The sequence below is a fragment of the Argopecten irradians genome, chromosome 4, assembly GCF_041381155.1.
Source record: "Argopecten irradians isolate NY chromosome 4, Ai_NY, whole genome shotgun sequence".
NCBI classification, from domain to species: domain Eukaryota; kingdom Metazoa; phylum Mollusca; class Bivalvia; order Pectinida; family Pectinidae; genus Argopecten; species Argopecten irradians.
The window spans coordinates 17,699,521-17,720,249 of NC_091137.1; the positions used below are offsets into that span (position 1 = coordinate 17,699,521).

Consider the following 20,729-nt stretch of genomic DNA (forward strand, 5'->3'; position numbering starts at 1 on the left):
TAAATTATGATAAAATTTTTTGAGTTTTGATTGCCCAGATAACAATATCAATTTGTTAAGGAGTATATTATGATATTTATGTTTCATTGATGCAGTGAAAAAGAATATCATGATAATAAGTTTCATTGAAATATGAATTTCAGTAGGTTATAATTTTTTACCAATGAAAATTATGTTTAAATGTAACTTCACTGATATGACTGTAATTTAACCCGAGGAAAATTATCAGCATATTAAATGAAAATAACCTTAGTAAATATGTAATAAAACCACTTATTGTTAACTTGACTGTAGAACCAAAATACTATGCAGTATTGCACATATTTTATTGTTAGAAAAACATAAAAATGCTCTTCTTTTAGTCTCCCTCATCTGTTTTATATTTACATTTTAACTTGCTTCCCTCTTATTAAATTACATGTAATTTGTAGATTTTAAAACATTTTGTGCAATCTTCAATTCTTTAGTATCTTCACAAAATAAGGAAAAATTGTTTTAAATGAAGGATGGTTTCCATGGCAACTGTATGTTTTATTGTTTCCATGGTAGCTGTGATGTCACATTGTTACCCTTCACTGTATACTGACACCACTATACTGGCAGTGTACACCATGTCATGCTGTTTGTCATTCGTTATTGTTTATTTAAAAAAAAAAAAATTAATTCCTCTTAAGTTCGATTTTATCAGTCGTCTTGCTCAATCGTTTCGCTCCAGGGTCTTTCAGAATAACTCCACCCAAAACAGACTGGTTCTGGCTATATCCTAGATGTATATTACAATATTGAATGTAAATTAATTAAACTGTAAAACTAGACTACATCTGTATGATCAGTTGATTAGTGTTTAGTTTATAGAGCTGAATTTACAGAATTTACGGAATATAGATTGAGGAATCCAGGCATGGTACATAGCATGTACAATTGATTCAAATAAATTGCTTGCTCTTCTGGTACTCATGTTATGTTAATGAATATGAAAATTAATCATCAGCCAGTGGAGTTAAACTTCATAATTTTGCTTCTACTGTAAGTCTGAGCCACCGTTTCAAACTAGAGGGAGATAATCTGATAATAACTCATTGATCCCTAAAACTTCATAATGAACTCATCTAGTCTTTGAATCATAAGAGTGTAAATGTGTCTTTAGGGGGTGAATGAGTTTAGATTGTTTACAACAATTGCAATCTGGTGGACAACTGCTAACTAACAGTGATAGAACATTTTTCCTTTTTGAGCTGTTTCAAAGAGATCATACAAAATAAGCCTGGTGATTTTTTAGACTTTCAAGATGATGTTGACACTCCAGTTGTGATTTTGAAGTATGTAATGTATGTATAACACCAAGTTTTATATCTTGACCCTTTCTTGTGATGACTCATGGTATTTTTATGGGATTTTATAAAAACTGTTTGATGACAGATATATCTGTTTGATTTGATGAAAGTTGCTTCTCTGATGAATGCTGAAACTTTGTTGGATTTTATTCACAGTTTCTGAAACAATTATCGGGTACATACATTTCAATTTATTGTTTGAATTATGTTTAAGAATTTTTTATCCTATATGGGGCTATTTCTATCTACTACTATCTACTTAACCTAAAGGAGTGCTAACAGCTGATATTTTGAATTATAACGAGTTACATAGTAGGAATGTAATGTGATAAATTTATTTTGGAGTTCTGAAGTCGCCAATATATTCTTAAGGAATAGTCAGAATATGTAATATGTATGAAGATCTGAAATATATCAAAATACCTCAACAATTAACAACTGTTTACACAGGACAAAGGGATCAGTGTTTCCTTCTCAATATCCAGGGGTTACGATAACTTACAATCTCTATACTCGTAAACCCAGGATATTGAGGATGTCAGTATTTATGACATTATTTCTTAGAATTTATTATAAATATTTGTTTACAGTACTGATATAAAATTTAAGAACTTGTTAATAATTTACATTTGTTACAAAGCTTGTAGTTTGTAACTAGACGTTCAGATATTTGTTACACAATTTCTTGTAGAAAACAAAATTACATGCAAAATTCTATGAAAAGACATTTACTCGAATTCAAATTCTAGTTGAATTTGCTTATTTCTTAATTCTATTTATTAAGTGATATATCCTTCTCCATTGCCGTTCACTTGTTTTACACATGGTTGACTAGAAGACTTATATTTGGAAAATTGTTCCAATGGAATTATGTTTGTTGCCATGGTTAATCATGTATATGTATACGCTTGTTACCTAAGAAATACCTATAGCTTTCGTTCATGATTTTGTTACATTCTTTGTTAGCATCACAATCTCGCAATAAATGTTGACGGTTCAAATATGTGTTGTTGTACTTCAGAAACATTATTGTGAAGCTACAAAGCTTTGGAAATTAGAACTTTGGAGGTTTTTTCATCCCATGTAGCAATGTGATTGCTTTAAATGAAAGAATAAAGCGTATGATTCATGGGGAAAAAGAAACCTGTCATGTCTATTACACAAAAAAACATGTCCAGTAACATGCAGCTACCCATGGCCAGTGGCAACAGTCAGAAGCCTACTCAGTCAGTTACCTGGTAAATCTGCTGTTTGATATCTTAACATTCCTCAGACCCTAGTTAAACATATTGAATTTTGGAACTGATTGGATAGGAAAATGGCCGATAGGCAGCCACCTTGTATTTGAAAATTGATGATTGTAATCTCTCAGATAGTACTTAAAGGGACAATTCAATGAGGCTAATTCTGTTACATAACCACGAAGAAAATCATGGCATAAATGCATTGTTCTACATTCCTTATGAAATATATAACAAGAAATATTGACAAATTTCACGACATTGTTAAGTATTTTGATTGGTACTGTTGTAATTCCAAATCGTTGTTCAATACGATTAAGCAGGTACAACATGTACGTTGTACCCATACCCAAGCCAGTCACGCACCATAAACAAATGCAATAAAGAACCAGTGAGGAGTTGATGAAAATATTTTTAGACAAGAGCACGCATCTAATGAGGTAAACGCACTGCTGTAAGAGCGATTTGAGTAGTTCTAGACAAAAAATTCTTTACTACGTACACAGGCAAAGGCCAGGGTTCGGCTTACAAGACATCCGATAACTATGTGTAATGGCGGACAGTAAGTGAGTTTGAACATTTCGCATACATTTCACATCAGTGGGCTTTCCTGGCATATCACAGTAAAACCAGCTAATTGAATTTCTACTAGAACTGGTTGGTTTCCAATATATATGCAAATTTTAATGTATCTTAGACTGAATTGTCCCTTTAAGGGATCTGTCTCAAATTCCATATGCATAGTGGTGCATACATTTTGTCTTGGCAATTTGGGAGCAATAAGTCAGTTGCTAATTACTGAATGTTGGTTGCTCGCTTTTCTCTGGATACTCTGGGCTTTTCTTTAACTACAAACATGACATATCCTTGAATGACCCTGGCAAATAATTAGGCCAACCAGGCACCAATGTGACAACTGAAGGTTGTTTCTGCCATTTCTCAGTAAAGGTCTCTTGTGTTATATATGCAGCTGTAAGTGGAGAAAATCAACTCATTTTATGATCTTGGATAATATTTATTATTACTATAAGTCTACCGATTTTAAACACCAACAATTCATTTGTTCACCATTTTACCAACTAAACCATTACTATTACTAATATTCATTCTCTTAAATGCACTGAAAACATATTACTCTTTCACACATATAGTACATCTTTGTAATCAATAAGATTTGCATAAATGCACCAATGGTCTTTAGCACATGTACATGCAATTTACTGTCTCAATATTTCCTTTGGATACAGAGCGATATTTCTGATTTATTGAATCTTACTTTACACAAGATGATACAAATTTGATCCATTGCCCAAACACAACAAAGATGATTACATAAAGAAACTTAACCTAGATGCTGAGTTAGTAATTTTTAGACTGAAATATTTGACTAGAATATGGATGTAGGATAGCACTTATCTTTTACCACAAGTATCACTTGTACACTAAAAACAACACTCAAGTGTTTGAAATATAAATACAGTAAACTCCACATATAACGAGATACAAAAGAATTGACTAAGACAACAAACACTTGATTGTTCCCTCAATCTTATTGTATGTGGAGTAAGTACACTGTACATACATGTATATGTAAGATTAGAAAACTGGACTTAAACAACACAGTATAAGTTTCTATTCTGAAAATATTACCAGGTAACAGAAACAAGACAAATAGTCAACAGTTGATGATAAAAGTGCAATATTCAGGAATAGTTTCCCTCTAAACAGCGGACTTGCCCCATTAAAATTATCTATAAACATGTGAAAACATTATCAAAATTTTGAATCTAATGCTTGGCTATAACTCAAAAATTATGAAAAGAAGTGTATTGATATGTTATCACACTTTCTTTGAATAATAATTTCAAAGTTTGAAAACAAAACCTTAATCAAAGTTGCATCACAAGGAAAGCACATGAGGGTGTGGAATGTATAATGTTAATTTAGGTTTTACCTGAATGTTGATAGTTTAATGGAAGATTTGTGTAACAAAAATCTGTTTCATTAACATTAATTTCAATATTCTCATATAACATTGGATTTCATTAACTAAGTATACATTTCTGACCCCAATACAGTACATTCTAAAATTAACAATGACCCAATTATAAAATTGCTAGAGACTAGATACAACATTCATTCTACTTGAAACAGCCTTCGATATCTTGTTACAAACGGCTGATCATTTCATGACTTTTGACTTTCCCCAAGGTCCTGCTAACCACAGTAGTTTCTTAAAAAAGGTTTTATTGAGGAAAACTTAAATGAATATCGGAAAAAAATGATTTAATAACATCTGTTATATCTGCAGTCCAACAACCTCTTGCACATCAGACATGGTAAATCTGTTAATACACTATCTAAATTGGAGTCATGATTTAGAAATTAACAATATCAATTCCCCCATAATCATATCTGGTTTGGTAATTTCTGAAAAATCAATATTTTAACAAAAATGAAGCTTAAGAGCCCAGCTCTAGAATTCTGCAACTCTCCCATATACAATTCCAAATAATATAAAATGGCAATAGGTATGATTCCATGATAATGTGTTTGTCTAAATGATGTGGAACTTCATCGCATATCTTCAGCTGAGAACATTCCCTGCAATAGAAAGGATATAACATAGACTAAGAATAATGTATCAACAGAATAAAGAACTATAATTATCTCCCCCTGAACCACTACTAAACATCTAAGGGGGCAAAAACAGGTTTTGCTCAATAGTTAAAGATAAATGAATGATCTAGTATTCCCAGTAGAGTGCTTTCCAGTACAGAGTGAACAAGGACATAGTCATTCAGATCCCCCGCCAAAGGAGATATCAAAGCTGAAGTAAGTTTGATTGTGGAGACTAATGTGTATGGAAAAAAACAGGAAAAAGGAAGTTGAGCTAAAGAAAGATGGAGTATAATTCAAGTAGAGCGGGGCTGCAATTGTTGAATCAGGTATACAGCCTTGACATTTATATTAGACTATATACACAAAGATGGGTGGAGTTTTGCAAAGTAACATTTACCATTTACCATGATATTTTCAGCAATGTTTCCATGGTAACAGAAAAAGTGCAAAAAATGAAAACCTAAAAATAGCAAACAGTACTACTAGACCATAAAAAGAGTGTGTCTATGAAGTTTCGTGGAAATATCTCTGCTGGTTTTAGAGTTATGCTCCGGAAATGAACCTGCTACAAAAATATGATATTTTCAGCAATGTTTCTATGGTTACAGAAAAAAGCACGAAAAGTGAAGACCTAAAAATAGCAAAAGGCACTACTAGACCATAAGAACAATGTGTCTATGAAGTTTCATGGAAAAATCTCTGCTGGTTTTAGAGTTGTGCTCCGGAAACGATTCTTACACAAAAATCTGCCATTTTCAGCAATGTTTCCATGGTTACAGAAAAAAGTACAAAAAGTGAAAACCTTAAAATAGCAAAAGGCACTACAAGACCATAAGACCAATGTGTCTATGAAGTTTCGTGGAAATATCTCTTCTGGTTTTAGAGTTATGCTCCGGAAACGAACCTGGTACAAAAATATGATATTTTCAGCAATGTTTCCATGGTTACGGAAAAAAGTACAAAAAGTGAAAACCTAAAAAATAGCAAAAGGCACTACTAGACCATAAGACCAATGTGTGTATGAAGTTTCATGGAAATATCTCTACTGGTTTTAGAGTTATGCTCAGGAAACCCTTCGTACGGACGGACGGACGGACAGAACCCATTTGTATATCCCCCGCCAACTTCGTTGGGCGGGGGATAAAAACATGTTGATTTATAATGAGTGAAAAAGATGAAATCAAATGTAGAAAGCCAAATTTAACACTACATGTTTTCAGGATTTAAAAATCAGAGACATTAAAACTACAAGCCTTCCTATACTTTTGTGTGTAACATATCATGTATATTACAATATGAAGTCCATACCTTTGCTCTGCGAAGAATTGAGTCTTTACTGGCATCATAGGGAGCGTCTTTACTGGGGATTTCTAGTACCGCTGGCATTGGTTCATTGTGAGTATCTATCACAAAACGAATTTCCTCCGCTATCTGAAAAACCCAATGTTTCAGTTTTAGCTACATATAGAATATAAGAATCTCCTCATCTTAATTGGGTACATACTTGCCACAATATCTGTTTACGTTATTAAGAGAAATAGTTTAAGCTAACAGGTTGATTAACTGGACACGATAACACAGAGGCATTGGAGAATGGACACTGACTTAATTATCAGACAATCATGTTCTTTTGAAAAATTGTGACCATAATCATTTTATGAATTTATTTTGTTTATCATCTTATTCATAGCCAAGTCATTTTAAGTAATGAAGGAAATTTTGGGAGGATCGAAATAAAACCAAGATCAACAATCAGCACCTGCCAAATGCCATATGTGGGATTCAGACTTTAACCAGTAGCTAGCTAGGTGGAGGACTTGTGGTAATATTTTGGAACACCTTGGTTTAGCACTTAGCCACCACAGCCCCACAATGGTGACCATGTAGGTACTTGACATTAACGTCAAGCAGTACTTTAACTCTACCACCTTAAAATTTCAGAACAAGATTTTCCCTGTAGCTGACATTTGTAGCAAAATATAGCAATTGTCAAAATGTGGTGCTTAAGTAAGCAGAGAAACACCTGTATAGTTCATTCTATTGGCATACATATATGCAATACCTCCAAAAAGACTTGTATTGTACTGTGGAACTTCCCTAAACTGATCATGGTCGGTGCATAGGATTTCGGGCGGTTTAGAGAGGGTTCCGTTTGGAGAAGTGAATCGAATATCGATCGCAACAATCCAGATTTAATTGACCGGAACTCGTTTTCTACACTTGACTATAACCATTCATGTGCCTAGTGCTTGTAACAAGTGGCCTATAGGGCCTGTATCGCTTACCTGGTTTTTTTTATTTTCTTTGAGTAATTCTGTACTTAAGTCATTAGTGATTAAAAAATCAGAAAGACAAATTGACCCCACAATTTGTGTAATTTTGAATCCCAACCATATGATGATGCTATAGATACCATACGAATATGCTATCCAATACATAGTTTCGAAGAGGAAGTAATTTATATGAAAATAGTGACCTAATTAACCTTTTTGGCCCCACGCCTAAGGCCCCAAGGGGGTCAGCCCTATCCTTTGAACAATTTTGAATCCCCACCCTATAAGGATGCTACCATTGCGTAATGAGTGCTCTCCCATACTCAGTTGCAGAGAAGAAGTCATTTATATGGAAATAGCCAAATTGACACCTTTTCACCCCACCTCACCCCTCAGACCCCCTGGGGGGAGGGGGGTGTCAGCCCCATCATGTGTACAATTTTCAGTCAGTAACCCATAAGAATGCTACCAGTCAAATTTTGTTGAATTCCAACCAGCGGCTATGGAGAAAAAGTCGATTGTTGATGGTCAAATGGACGCCGGACGCCACGGTATGGCGTAAACTCACCTTGGTCCTTCGGACCAGGTGAGCTAATAACCTATCAATATTATTGTTAATGTGAACGTTATCACAAAAGATATAATTATTTTTATCTTTTTAGAATGAATAAAAAACAACAATCTTGACTTTGTTACCTCTCATAAATGTTAAATATTGCGTAAATGTTCTTGGGGATGCTCGTCTGCACTACCTACATACTTTGTGGTAAACTCTACTGAACCTTACGGGCCCATAAAGGGTACACATAATACTGCTGATGCCGGTCTAATGTGACGTGGTCATTTTCTCAAACAATTTGAGCTTCTTCATTCAGGATATGTACGATTTTACGACAAATGAAAACAACCTAAGTGAGGCCTCAAAATTGAATATGAAACTGTATCTTTACTAGCTCTAGTTTTTGTCGAACAGTAAACAAACCACATGGTAGGCCTACAGTCCCATTCTTTCATTCGTTAAATATCTAAACAATAGACATGATTAATTAATTACATCACCTGTATAGCCATCACAACTGTGTACACACCTCAGGGCATGGCATGCGCTATTTAAGTCTATAGAGACGGGTGTACATATGTGTATACTTATTTCACGGTCGATAGATCGCACCTCATGCCATCGGCGTAGCTCAGGTAGGACCAGTCTTCAGAAGTGTTTTTTAGTTTAATTTTACTATTCCGATCTCAATATCGGTCCGGTATTCGGAATTGGGAGGGATCGGTTTTGGGAAGTTTTAATTACTATAAATAAATTAAAGAAGAATTAATTCCGTACATCACATCTGTGCTCGGTTTTAAGAGGGAATCGGTTTTGAGAAGTATGTTTTGAGAAGTATCGGATTTGAGAAGTTACACTGTATTCACTAAGGCTTTGATTTAAATTTCAAAAACCTGTACAGAAAGATCATTCAATAAAGTAAATACTGGTATTCAGGTATGTCACACTAATATTGGAAGTCATGATAATTTATACTAATTGGTTTCTTCTTATCTTTGATAAAATTATTCTTGTCGAAATAATCTCAAATGGCTACAGTACAGCAAAAGGTCATCCACTCTAAATTCTGACTTACCGACTGATTGATCAGAATAATGGCAATATCGTCTCGCTTCAGGAAACCCCGGAAAGACTCTTCTATGTCATGTCTGCTTGTGTCTATATGAAAAAAGAACATTATTCTAAATCAGAATAATACCAATTATTTTTAAGACATTACAACTGTCATTTTTTTAATTAAAACAGTTAGGTTATTTTTCCTGCATAAGTCTTATTTGATTTGAAGACAACATTGTAACATGCATTAGATTTTCATCTAATAAGTAAAGTAACCAAGTAAGATTGCTTTCCTATATCCGCAACCTTCATTTTATTTGGTTCAAAATTTTCAATAAAAATAAATTAAATTAAATAGAAAATAAAAATACACCAAGTTCAAGGCAGTTATGGGAGAGTTCACCCACACATGTTCAAGATGTATGCATAGTGTTGCAGCTACCACAACAACAGGGCTCGAATTTCAGGCTGTTTTACTTGCTTTTTGCAAGTAGATATACCAGAATAGCAAGTGAAAAAAATATGCACTTGCTTATTTTAGAAAGTGGTTTTTATCCGGGACAACTGTAAAAATGATTGTGAAAAATTGTTGTAATGGAAAATATGGGGGCCCAGTTCTTACAGTTAAGTTGTTGATATTTATTATGTACTTATATACCTCACATCATCATGCAAAAATAAAGGATTTTATATATAACATAACTGTAATTTGAATACGGATATTAATTATAAGTAAAAAATATATTTTAGCAAGTAAAAATTTATGGCACTTGCTATTTTTAGCAAGTGGCAAATAAAGTAAAATTCGAGCCCTGAACAAGGTAGAACATGAGTACTACGTAACTATAGCAGATTGTGTTTAGTCTTACTTTTATCAACCACCAGAAAGTTTGGCTCTCTCTTCTTGTTCAGCTCACCGACACCTCCAAGAAGGAATCCTGTACATGTGTCCTGTGTAAATAAACACATAGTAGATATACATTAATTGTTTCAGAATAGTAAGAATATATTTCATTTATTACTTCACAAATTGATTTTAACTGTATCCACATCACTGATGTCATGATGAATACAAAATGTGATAGGTTAATATAAATAATAATTTTTGAAAGTAAGGGCATGATGATGTTATTGTATTTTTTCCGAATATACATAAAAAACCAACAGCTAAAGGACTTCATTAGCAAATTAAAAATAAGCTGTCTTCTAGCTTCAATGGTCTAAATATATAGGCCTATAGATAAAACCTATTTTCAACCTACATAGAAAAGTTTGTAGACTCTACTCTATTTCAGAAAAAAAATCCTTTTTGTATTGTACTGTACTTAATATTGCTAATGGACAATACCACATGTGTGTAAAAGGTTTGATAATAAAGTTTCAGTACATTTTCCCTATTTTAATAAAATAATTACCAGTAAGGTTACAGTAAGATTGTTTTTTTTTTATTTAACGTTAACTGTTACATGTATTTTATTTTCCAAAAAGGGTACAGTAACATTAAATATTTATGTACTCAGTACTGTATTCTACAGTCAGATTATATTATATAAATTAAACTCCAAACGCCTGTTAGAAAGCAAGTGTTTGACTATGCAGACACTAAATTTAGGCACATAAGTGTATCCATATGGCAATGTCATAATGATAGGCCACCACTTCTTATATTGACAACACAAAAATGTGACCTGAGGCTGATTATATCCGGCTGCATAACCAACTACTAAATCGCCCTGTCGAAATCGACGTAATTTTATTGATTTGTGTGCACAACTTACAACCAAATTTCACCATAATATACAACTTTGCTGTAATAATGCAGCTAGAATACTTCACCTCATCTCCAATGACAGCTATCAGCTTTCCCTTCACTGCGCTATGAGACCCCATTTTGACAACTTGTGATCATGTGATAATGAAGTATAATATAAAGTATAGAACCAAACACGGAACCAGTTTTATCCGTATTTTTATAGAAACACATATTTGTTTTGTGATTTATTTTAGAAAATGAATGCACTAGTAAGCAACCCTTCATATAAAATTATCTTTTACTGATATCATTTTTAAGTGAAACATTACACCCTTTCACATTTATATCCGGATATTATGTCCAAAACCCAAGTTCTATCACATCCCTTCTCTCGGAACTCATTTCAGGTTTAATAATCTCAGAGAATTCCGAAGGTCAAGGAGGAGATTTCTGCTTTACGTGTGTGTTAGATCTGACAGGTGCAATATTATGACATTTCGAAGATGAAATGACCATGGTAAATGATCGATATGTAGTGTTTTTGCTCTTGAACCTATTTCCGTAAAATATCTTTATAAAGACTTTACGTTAGCCCTCATTTTTGGCGTTTGCAAAGTGTAAACAGATCTGATCACCCCATTCGTTTCAGTAGGAAAATGGCGAAACATGAAAGGACTAGGCCTATAAAGTAGGCCTACCTAATACCTATAAGCCGAATGTCGACGTAATAGGGAAATATCCCGTATATAGGCCTATACATATTTATACAATATTTTTAAATCTCTTTATTTCTTCAATTTTAAATAAGTCACAGGTGATTGAAGTTTTTATTCTAATGATACTTGTGGAATCATGTTAATAATACTACTAATATGAATTTAAGGCAAAGCCTCAGAAGAGCGCAGCTACATGTAAAAGATTATAACATCATAACTTTATATTGTCAATATTTTTCTATGAGATTAACAATAGAATATTTCACTGACATGCAAATACTATCGATAGTTAGAAAGAATTCAAAACAATCCAAATGGAATAGTTCAATATACACGTACTTCAATCTTGTTTTCATCAGATGCAGAGAAAACTTGGCAACATGCCATGCTATCAAAAATACGCGCAAATCTGTGCCGTCATCTTTGTGTCAGGTCTTGTGACGTCACTGCTGACGGTGCCGTGCGCTTGAGAACATACACAGTACATATTGGACAACTACATTTATTGCGTTGTTCTTGTACATGTGTAAATTAAAACTACCTACAGTAATTTTAAAGCGTATACTGATAACACATTTAGTCTAGTACAGAAATTTCAAATCTCGTCGTGCTGATAACGAGAATTAAAACATGGCTGCCTACATGGAGGCGCGAGACTTTTCGCGCGGGACACAATTTCAAAGTCCAAGGGGTACTGGAGTGTATTGGAATCTATATGCTCACACACGTGTTATGGTTAGTAGAGCTTCGCTCTATGCGGCCTTTGGCCGCGCAGAGAGCTGCGCTCTTATGAAAGTATAGTAAAAATATCAGTACATGTACCAGATATTATTAGACCCAACAGGCGTCCTGCCGCCCTGCCCATGGCGCTTATGTTTTAGAAAATAAGGTGTCGCTTGATAGAACCAAAATTGTCGTACAAAGTAACTAAAGTAAGTCATAAATCAATTTGCAAAAGAAATCAAGTAAAGAATTTAACTTACACAGATTTCATATTTTCACTTCGTATTCATAATTTCGAGGTAAGTGAAATTGTATGCATTTATAGAAACCTCAAAAGGAGGAGGGATGCTTATTGGCCATGGGTTGAATACAGTGTAACAGGAGAGGAGAAAATGTAGCGACAAGACCGGGACCTCTGAACACTAGCTGAATGCTCTACTGCTGAGCTACCTGGTCACTGATGATAAACCTAGTCCAATTGCACACTCCTCCCTTCTTTCCTTGAAGACGTAAAAGACCCTTGTTTTCTGATCAGTTTATCATCTGTCCGACATCATTGGAAAGCCAAAAAAAGGCTTTTAGTGATATATAGTAATATTTACAATAATGGTAAAATACCACCATCTTGAGTATAATAGTTGGACACCAAGTTTGTAACAGGAAAGGAGAAAAATATAGTGGCCAGACTGGGATTCAGCTTTTGATAATTTAAGTTTACCGCTATTTCCTAGAAAACACACAAGAAATATCTTCTCAAACTAGTCTTTAGCCGTACATACTCCATTTCTAGATGGAAAACAAAATTTTTATTGTAAAAGCATCCTTTATTTTGACAAAATTCATTTGCATTTATGACTGTAAAGTTTCACCATTTTACTAAATATTGAAGTGGAAGAGGAAACCATATAATATGTATAATAATATTTGTTTCAGGTGATGTCCAATTCTGAGATGTTAAAGAATCACCCACATTAGTATTGCACAGTAACAGTACCAACTCTGTCTAAGATGACGCTGATAGAAGGTGTTGGAGATGAAGTGACACTTCTGTTTGCTGTTGGAGTAATCGTCTTCATCATCATTCTTGCATGGATCTCCACCAACATTCACGAAATTCCATTTTTCAGTGTAATTATTGTTGAACTGACACAAAGAAGACGTCAGCGTGCGAATGCCAACAATGATAATGAAGCAACAACTCCACTCGCTGATAATGTGTCACCAAATTCAACCTCAACTGAGGGATCCTCAGAAACTGGAGGAGGTCTTCAAGCAGAGGAAAGTCCAGTGACAGAAGCTTCTTCAAGTGGTGAATCCGGCCAGAGGTCACCTGTCTCTGATGAAACTGAGGTAGAAACAACTGTACGGTTTGTGAATGTGTTAGATAATAGCAGGATTGAGGAGTCAGCTGTGCGCAATCTCAGTAGCGCTCATCGTAGAAGAGAGGAGGGGCATGGCATTGAAAATAGTGATATAGTCTCACAGATTCAAGAAAGTATCAGTTTACCACAAACTTTAAATGAAACTCATAACCAAATAATTCCTGATGCACCGGATGATAATTTATCTGAAACAGAGCTAAGAAGAAGAAGAGTTGCTTTCTTTGATCAGAAAAAAGACAATAATGGACAAACTATATCTGACACCATATTAGACAACTCTGTTGATACTGGTATATCTGGTGGAAGCCCAGTCACTTCCAATTCGTCCAGTGAACAGGAGACTACTTACTCTGTTTGTGATAAATCTAGCTGTGATAGTGTACCTCATGCATCTAGGGAAGAAAAGCCTACTGATGGACAGAGTAGTGGTGTTAGCCAATCAGAGGACGGCTTACAACCAGAAGATAATCAACATGAGGCTAGTCTGGAAGATGAAGTCAGAGATGATGGGACAGGGAGAATAAGGATAAGGCTAAAATATTTGAATGACACTCAAAGAAACGTTGTAGCGTCACCTACTGATACCGTTGGACAATTTCGAAGGTAAATAAAGTTCACTTCATTTTTCCTTTGCTTCACCAAATAAATATATATGTACATGTCCCTCCTGAATATGCTGGGTGATAGGTTTCTACCCCTGCATAACCTCCTACCCAGTCCCTGAAAGTTTTGTTGCCTTGTGATAGGTCCCTATCCCCCCTACCCGCCCCCCTCCCTATCATCGTCGTCATCATTGATTTCATCATCAGTAAATATTTTATCTTCTTACTTCTTCAGCTCCTCATTTGTCAGTAAACTTCCCAAATATCCTTAATTAGAGAGGTAGGCATCAGAGAAAATTACTGAATTCAATATTCAAATTTACTCATCTTTATGATCTTCTTTTCAGTAGCTAATTAAGTTGTAGTACCACTACATTGTAACTTAAAATTTATACATTTTCTTTCAGGGTAAACTTTGCATCTGAACTTCAGGATAACAAAGTGGTCCGGTTTATTTTCAATGGACGAGACCTACGCAGTGATACAATGACCTTGGATTCCTACAACGTAGTTGACAACAGCGTGCTCCACTGCTTAATTACACAAATGAACCGTGAAAGCCCACCCCCTCGTGCGGACACCGAGGGTGGATTTGACATGGGAACGATAATGCTTCCTTTGTTTGGGGTTATTCTGTGTATCATGTGGTATCTTCGTTTTGAATATAGACCGTTCTTCTCAGCTACGTCAACTATATCCTTGTTTGGAATTACCTCCCTTTATGTGGCTGCTGTTCTTGCGTCGTGGGAAAGTCACCGTCGTGGTCATCATGTACATGATCATATTGACTGAAGTGCATGTGAATTCAATGGTGTTAGCTCCAATTCTGAACCAGGTCATATGACTTTGGCTATACACAAATTAAAGCTTTTCATTTAAAATAGTTTAGTTTTGCAGGTCAGGAAATCAAACCAAATTAAAACAAAAAAGCAATTGCTATAAAATGTATAATTGATTTATTTACTTTTAAAATAATATGTTTTGTTCCTGCTAACATAATTTAAAGCTAGCTATGTATTTTGTCCAAGCAAGGGGAAAATCTCAAGAAAAAATGCAAGAACTGTGTTCCATTTCTTTTTTGTCAAAATCATCTGTTTGGTAGTTTTGTTGCTCTACTGGCGTGTACATGTAATTCCATATGATATAAAAATACACATTAACAGGATCCTGAAAAAAAATATATAAAAGAACAGATAAAAAAAGAAATGCCTTGATTTCTTGTTAAACCAACAAAACTTTTGGTTGTTCTATACTGGCATTTCAATAACGAAAATAAATTACTCTATATTGTGTATGTGCATATACAACTTGGAAACCGCTGAATGCCATATTCAATTTGTCTGACTAAATTGTGATGATTGCTTACATACCGGTAATTCTTTCTTAACATTACATAGCACTGAAACTATATGGACTGAAAATCAAATGAATTCAGAATTTTTTGCCGGTATCTATGATCTCTATTGAATATTTCAGACTTTGTTACGTATACATAGTAACTGATTGGCAGGTCAAATACCACAGATTGACATATAAAGATGATCAGGAATTCATACATTAAGTTTTAGCTAAAAAGAAAACTTGTATTGGAAAGACAACATTTTGAAATCATATGTACTCTGGTACCTTCATGTTATTTTTATATGCATGGTATTCTACATATTAGAGTTGATCTCCAAGATTGCCATAAATTTCTTTTCTGCTCCTGAAAATGTCAAGATTGCAGCTTTTGGGTATACATGTACATGTAGATGTCCCTTTTGTGATACTAAGGTAAAAGGTATGTTTTGTGTCTCTGTTTGTTCTAATTTGTTTTCTGTTATATTTATTATTTTTTGTTGCCTTCCATTTTCACTCGTGTATTGTTTCATTAATATGATGTTGATGAATTAGTTTTTCATGAGGGTGTAGCATTACTTGTACTCTTCAATGCATTTTTTAGATAAAAAGAAAACGAGGGAAAATTGAAATTTAAATGTTTTCTTGGTTTGGAATGAATGTATGAACTGATGTTATTTTTATCCAGAGGTACCCTACCGCTATTAAAAAGACATTGATTGTAAAATTGATCTGGTAGGGGTTGAACCCAAATATTTTCAATGATTTTTTAACCATTTTTTAAGACATTTATTTTACATCTACTAGTTAACAAAGATCAATAATTTTACATTTTAAATAATATATATTTATTTTGAAAATTATAAGAATTATAACTCATATAATTTAAATTGTATCTTTATATATCAGACCACATATAAGGCTGACTTTAAGTTTAAATACACGTTCTTTACTAAAGCAAGAATTATCCTGGTGGAGAAGGAGGGGGGGGGGTGGTGGAAAAAAAATGGTTGCTAAGATCTACTCTATATAAAATTGTCCCTTTTTGAATCGGTGATTTGTATTCTGTGATTGTTACCTCTCTGTCATATTTTAACACCAACTTGCTAAGGCTTATAATTATGAATGTTGATTGAATATCAATTTTATGTAACATTAAAGCTTTTGTGAATACTGACTTATGGCTGAAGGATGAGTCCTTAGGTGAAATGATAATAAGCAAAAAATTTAATTGAATCTGATTATTTTGGTAATTTATCCATCGGTAAAATTATAATTAGTGTTTATTGACCATTATTCTGTTTTAATTTAGTAATCGATTGATTATGATCTTCTTAAAGAGTGTATCAATAGTGAAAGGTAAATATCCATAAAAATTATTTAATGTCAGAAAATTCATGTTATTTTTATATAATCTTGAATCTTTCTCATGTAAAATTTCTATGCAAAACCACATTTCAAAATGTCTTAGATACAAAATATATTAAAATTAAGAAAACATTGACTTCTTCCTACTGCTGGTTCACCTTTCTAAAATTCCTCAGGAAAACTTAAAGCTTGAATACCAGGTATATAAATATAGGAGAGTAAAATGTATCCGATTTTAAAATAATTACGTTAAACAGTAGGTTTTCCTCAGTAGATCATTGATTGTGATCATGATATTACAACCGATTCCCAACATTTTAGTGCTAATTGATGATGGTGAGATCCAAAGGTGTACATCAAGATACAATTTGTATTTGCTTGTAGATGAAATTCTAGAGTTATACATACAACAGTGTATATTTTTTATGTGAAGTTGAAACAAATTAAATATGATCATGACCATCACTGCAGATCAGTATGATGAGCATCAGGAATGGATGCCATATGCCGCAGTAATTTAATTGATTTCACTTCTTTGTTTCCAGCAAATATGCAAATTTATATTTACTGATCAACATTCAGTAATTTTCATTTAAAATCTATTTTAAGTAATGAAAGAAATTATACAGAAATCAGGTTAATCATCTCAGTATTTGAGACTTAGCTGATGTTTATTTCGTAAAGGGAGACAACTTGATCAGCTGGTAAATAAGTAGGACTCTATACATTAGCGCATGACTTCCCTTTTCCATAATTAATCCTTGTTTTCTACTACACAAGTATTTATCCTAGCAACTGCAGCAATATCGATTCCTGTGAGGACAGAAAAGTCCCTAAGTCTCATGTATACTGTATTTTCATATTACAGAGTTATCTGCCCTACAGGTAGGTATTGATTGTGACGTCATTGCAATGTTTATGTCATATTTTTTGAGAAGACAATGTTTTGAGTTTTGCTCACATAATAATGATGTCACAATGGATAAAGACCTGCAAAGACAGAATACATGGTCATAGATCTGCTGCTATGCTTGTCTGTTGAATAATTAGCTGACCTTATTAGAGTATGAATCCCAGAGTATAATTGTCTGTAGGGAGGCTCGAGATGACATTAAATATCAATATAATTGTGATTGTTACAATTTATTAACAGTCTGTGTAATTGATAGTGTGATTATAAATGTCGAATAAATATCCAAACATCAAAACCATTGTATTTTGTTTTCACTGTATATATGGCAACCTTCTCACTCGGCTTCTGGAGAAAATGACGACTTGTTTTATACACAAAAAGAGTCATTTGGTATGGCATATACGCATTTGCCATCTCTACTACAAGCTAGATTTGCTGTTGGTTGACTGGCCACAATGACAGAGTATTCAAGGTGCTCTTTGTGTTGAGAGTGGCCATAGTAACGGAGTAGTCAAGGTGCTCTTTGTTAGCTATAGTAACAGAATAGTCAAGGTGATCTTTGTTGAGAGTGGCTACAATAACGGAGTAATCAAGGTGCTGTTTGTTGAGAGTGGTCACAGTAACAGAGTAGTCAAGGTACTCTTTGTTGAGAGTGGTCACAGTAACGGAGTAGTCAAGGTGCTCTTTGTTGAGAGTGGCCACAGTAACGGAGTAGTCAAGGTGCTCTTTGTTGAGAGTGGCCACAGTAATAGAGTAGTCAAGGTGCTCTTTGTTGAGAGTGGCCACAGTAACGGAGTAGTCAAGGTGCTCTTTGTTGAGAGTGGCCACAGAAATAGAGTAGTCAAGGTACTCTTTGTTGAGAGTGGTCACAGTAACAGAGTAGTCAAGGTGCTCTTTGTTGAGAGTGGCCACAGTAATAGAGTAGTCAAGGTACTCTTTGTTGAGAGTGGTCACAGTAACAGAGTAGTCAAGGTGCTCTTTGTTGAGAGTGGTCACAGTAACAGAGTAGTCAAGGTACTCTTTGTTGAGAGTGGTCACAGTAACAGAGTAGTCAAGGTGCTCTTTGTTGAGAGTGGTCACAGTAACAGAGTAGTCAAGGTGCTCTTTGTTGAGAGTGGTCACAGTAACAGAGTAGTCAAGGTGCTCTTTGTTGAGAGTGGTCACAGTAACAGAGTAGTCAAGGTGCTCTTTGTTGAGAGTGGCCACAGTAACAGAGTAGTCAAGGTGCTCTTTGTTGAGAGTGGTCACAGTAACAGAGTAGTCAAGGTGCTCTTTGTTGAGAGTGGCCACAGTAACAGAGTAGTCAAGGTGCTCTTTGTTGAGAGTGGTCACAGTAACAGAGTAGTCAAGGTGCTCTTTGTTGAGAGTGGTCACAGTAACAGAGTAGTCAAGGTGCTCTTTGTTGAGAGTGGCCACAGTAAATAGAGTAGTCAGGTGCTCTTTGTTGAGAGTGGTCACAGTAACAGAGTAGTCAAGGTGCTCTTTGTTGAGAGTGGCCACAGTAACAGAGTAGTCAAGGTGCTCTTTGTTGAGAGTGGTCACAGTAACAGAGTAGTCAAGGTGCTCTTTGTTGAGAGTGGCTACAGTAACAGAGTAGTCAAGGTGCTCTTTGTTGAGAGTGGCCACAGTAACAGAGTAGTCAAGGTGCTCTTTGTTGAGAGTGGTCACAGTAACAGAGTAGTCAAGGTGCTCTTTGTTGAGAGTGGTCACAGTAACAGAGTAGTCAAGGTGCTCTTTGTTGAGAGTGGCCACAGTAACAGAGTAGTCAAGGTGCTCTTTGTTGAGAGTGGCCACAGTAACAGAGTAGTCAAGGTGCTCTTTGTTGAGAGTGGCCACAGTAATAGAGTAGTCAAGGTACTCTTTGTTGAGAGTGGTCACAGTAACAGAGTAGTCAAGGTGCTCTTTGTTGAGAGTGGCCACAGTAACAGAGTAGTCAAGGTGCTCTTTGTTGAGAGTGGTCACAGTAACAGAGTAGTCAAGGTGCTCTTTGTTGAGAGTGGTCACAGTAACAGAGTAGTCAAGGTGCTCTTTGTTGAGAGTGGTCACAGTAACAGAGTAGTCAAGGTGCTCTTTGTTGAGAGTGGTCACAGTAACAGAGTAGTCAAGGTGCTCTTTGTTGAGAGTGGTCACAGTAACAGAGTAGTCAAGGTGCTCTTTGTTGAGAGTGGCCACAGTAACAGAGTAGTCAAGGTGCTCTTTGTTGAGAGTGGTCACAGTAACAGAGTAGTCAAGGTGCTCTTTGTTGAGAGTGGCTATAGTAACAGAGTAGTCAAGGTGCTCTTTGTTGAGAGTGGCCACAGTAACAGAGTAGTCAAGGTGCTCTTTGTTGAGAGTGGCCATAGTAACAGAGTAGTCAAGGTGCTCTTTGTTGAGAGTGGCTATAGTAACAGAGTAGTCAAGGTGCTCTTTGTTGAGAGTGGCCACAGTAACAGAGTAGTCAAGGTGCTCTTTGTTGAGAGTGGCCATAGTAACAGAGTAGTCAAGGTGCTCTTTGTTGAGAGTGGCCATAGTAACAGAGTAGTCAAGGTGCTCTTTGTTGAGAGTGCCATAGTAACAGAGTAGTCAAGGTGCTCTTTGTTGAGAGTGGTCATAGTAACAGAGTAGTCAAGGTGCTCTTTGTTGAGAGTGGCCATAGTAACAGAGTAGTCAAGGTGCTCTTTGTTGAGAGTGGCCACAGTAACAGAGTAGTCAAGGTGCTCTTTGTTGAGAGTGGCCACAGTAACAGAGTAGTCAAGGTGCTCTTTGTTGAGAGTGGTCATAGTAACAGAGTAGTCAAGGTGCTCTTTGTTGAGAGTGGCCACAGTAACAGAGTAGTCAAGGTGCTCTTTGTTGAGAGTGGCCATAGTAAC

At 35.2% G+C, this 20,729-nt stretch overlaps 2 protein-coding genes across 2 annotated transcripts; one reads left to right on the forward strand and one right to left on the reverse strand.

Annotated features, from left to right (window-relative positions):
* Nucleotides 1–3,569: 3,569 nt before the first annotated feature.
* Nucleotides 3,570–11,057, reverse strand: LOC138320810 (V-type proton ATPase subunit F-like). Its single transcript, XM_069264037.1, has 5 exons — nucleotides 10,922–11,057; nucleotides 9,955–10,036; nucleotides 9,105–9,187; nucleotides 6,506–6,628; nucleotides 3,570–5,179 (listed from the first exon to the last, which is right to left on the reverse strand). The coding sequence occupies exons 1-5, from the start codon at nucleotides 10,973–10,975 to the stop codon at nucleotides 5,150–5,152; spliced, it is 372 nt and encodes a 123-aa protein (XP_069120138.1). The 5' UTR covers nucleotides 10,976–11,057; the 3' UTR covers nucleotides 3,570–5,149.
* Nucleotides 11,058–11,259: 202 nt separating this feature from the next.
* On the forward strand, nucleotides 11,260–18,175 carry LOC138320811 (transmembrane and ubiquitin-like domain-containing protein 1). The gene is made up of 3 exons (XM_069264038.1): nucleotides 11,260–11,355; nucleotides 13,211–14,262; nucleotides 14,669–18,175. Exons 2-3 carry the CDS (start codon nucleotides 13,286–13,288, stop codon nucleotides 15,051–15,053), a joined length of 1,362 nt encoding a protein of 453 aa, XP_069120139.1. The 5' UTR covers nucleotides 11,260–11,355; nucleotides 13,211–13,285; the 3' UTR covers nucleotides 15,054–18,175.
* The last annotated feature ends 2,554 nt before the right edge of the window (nucleotides 18,176–20,729 follow it).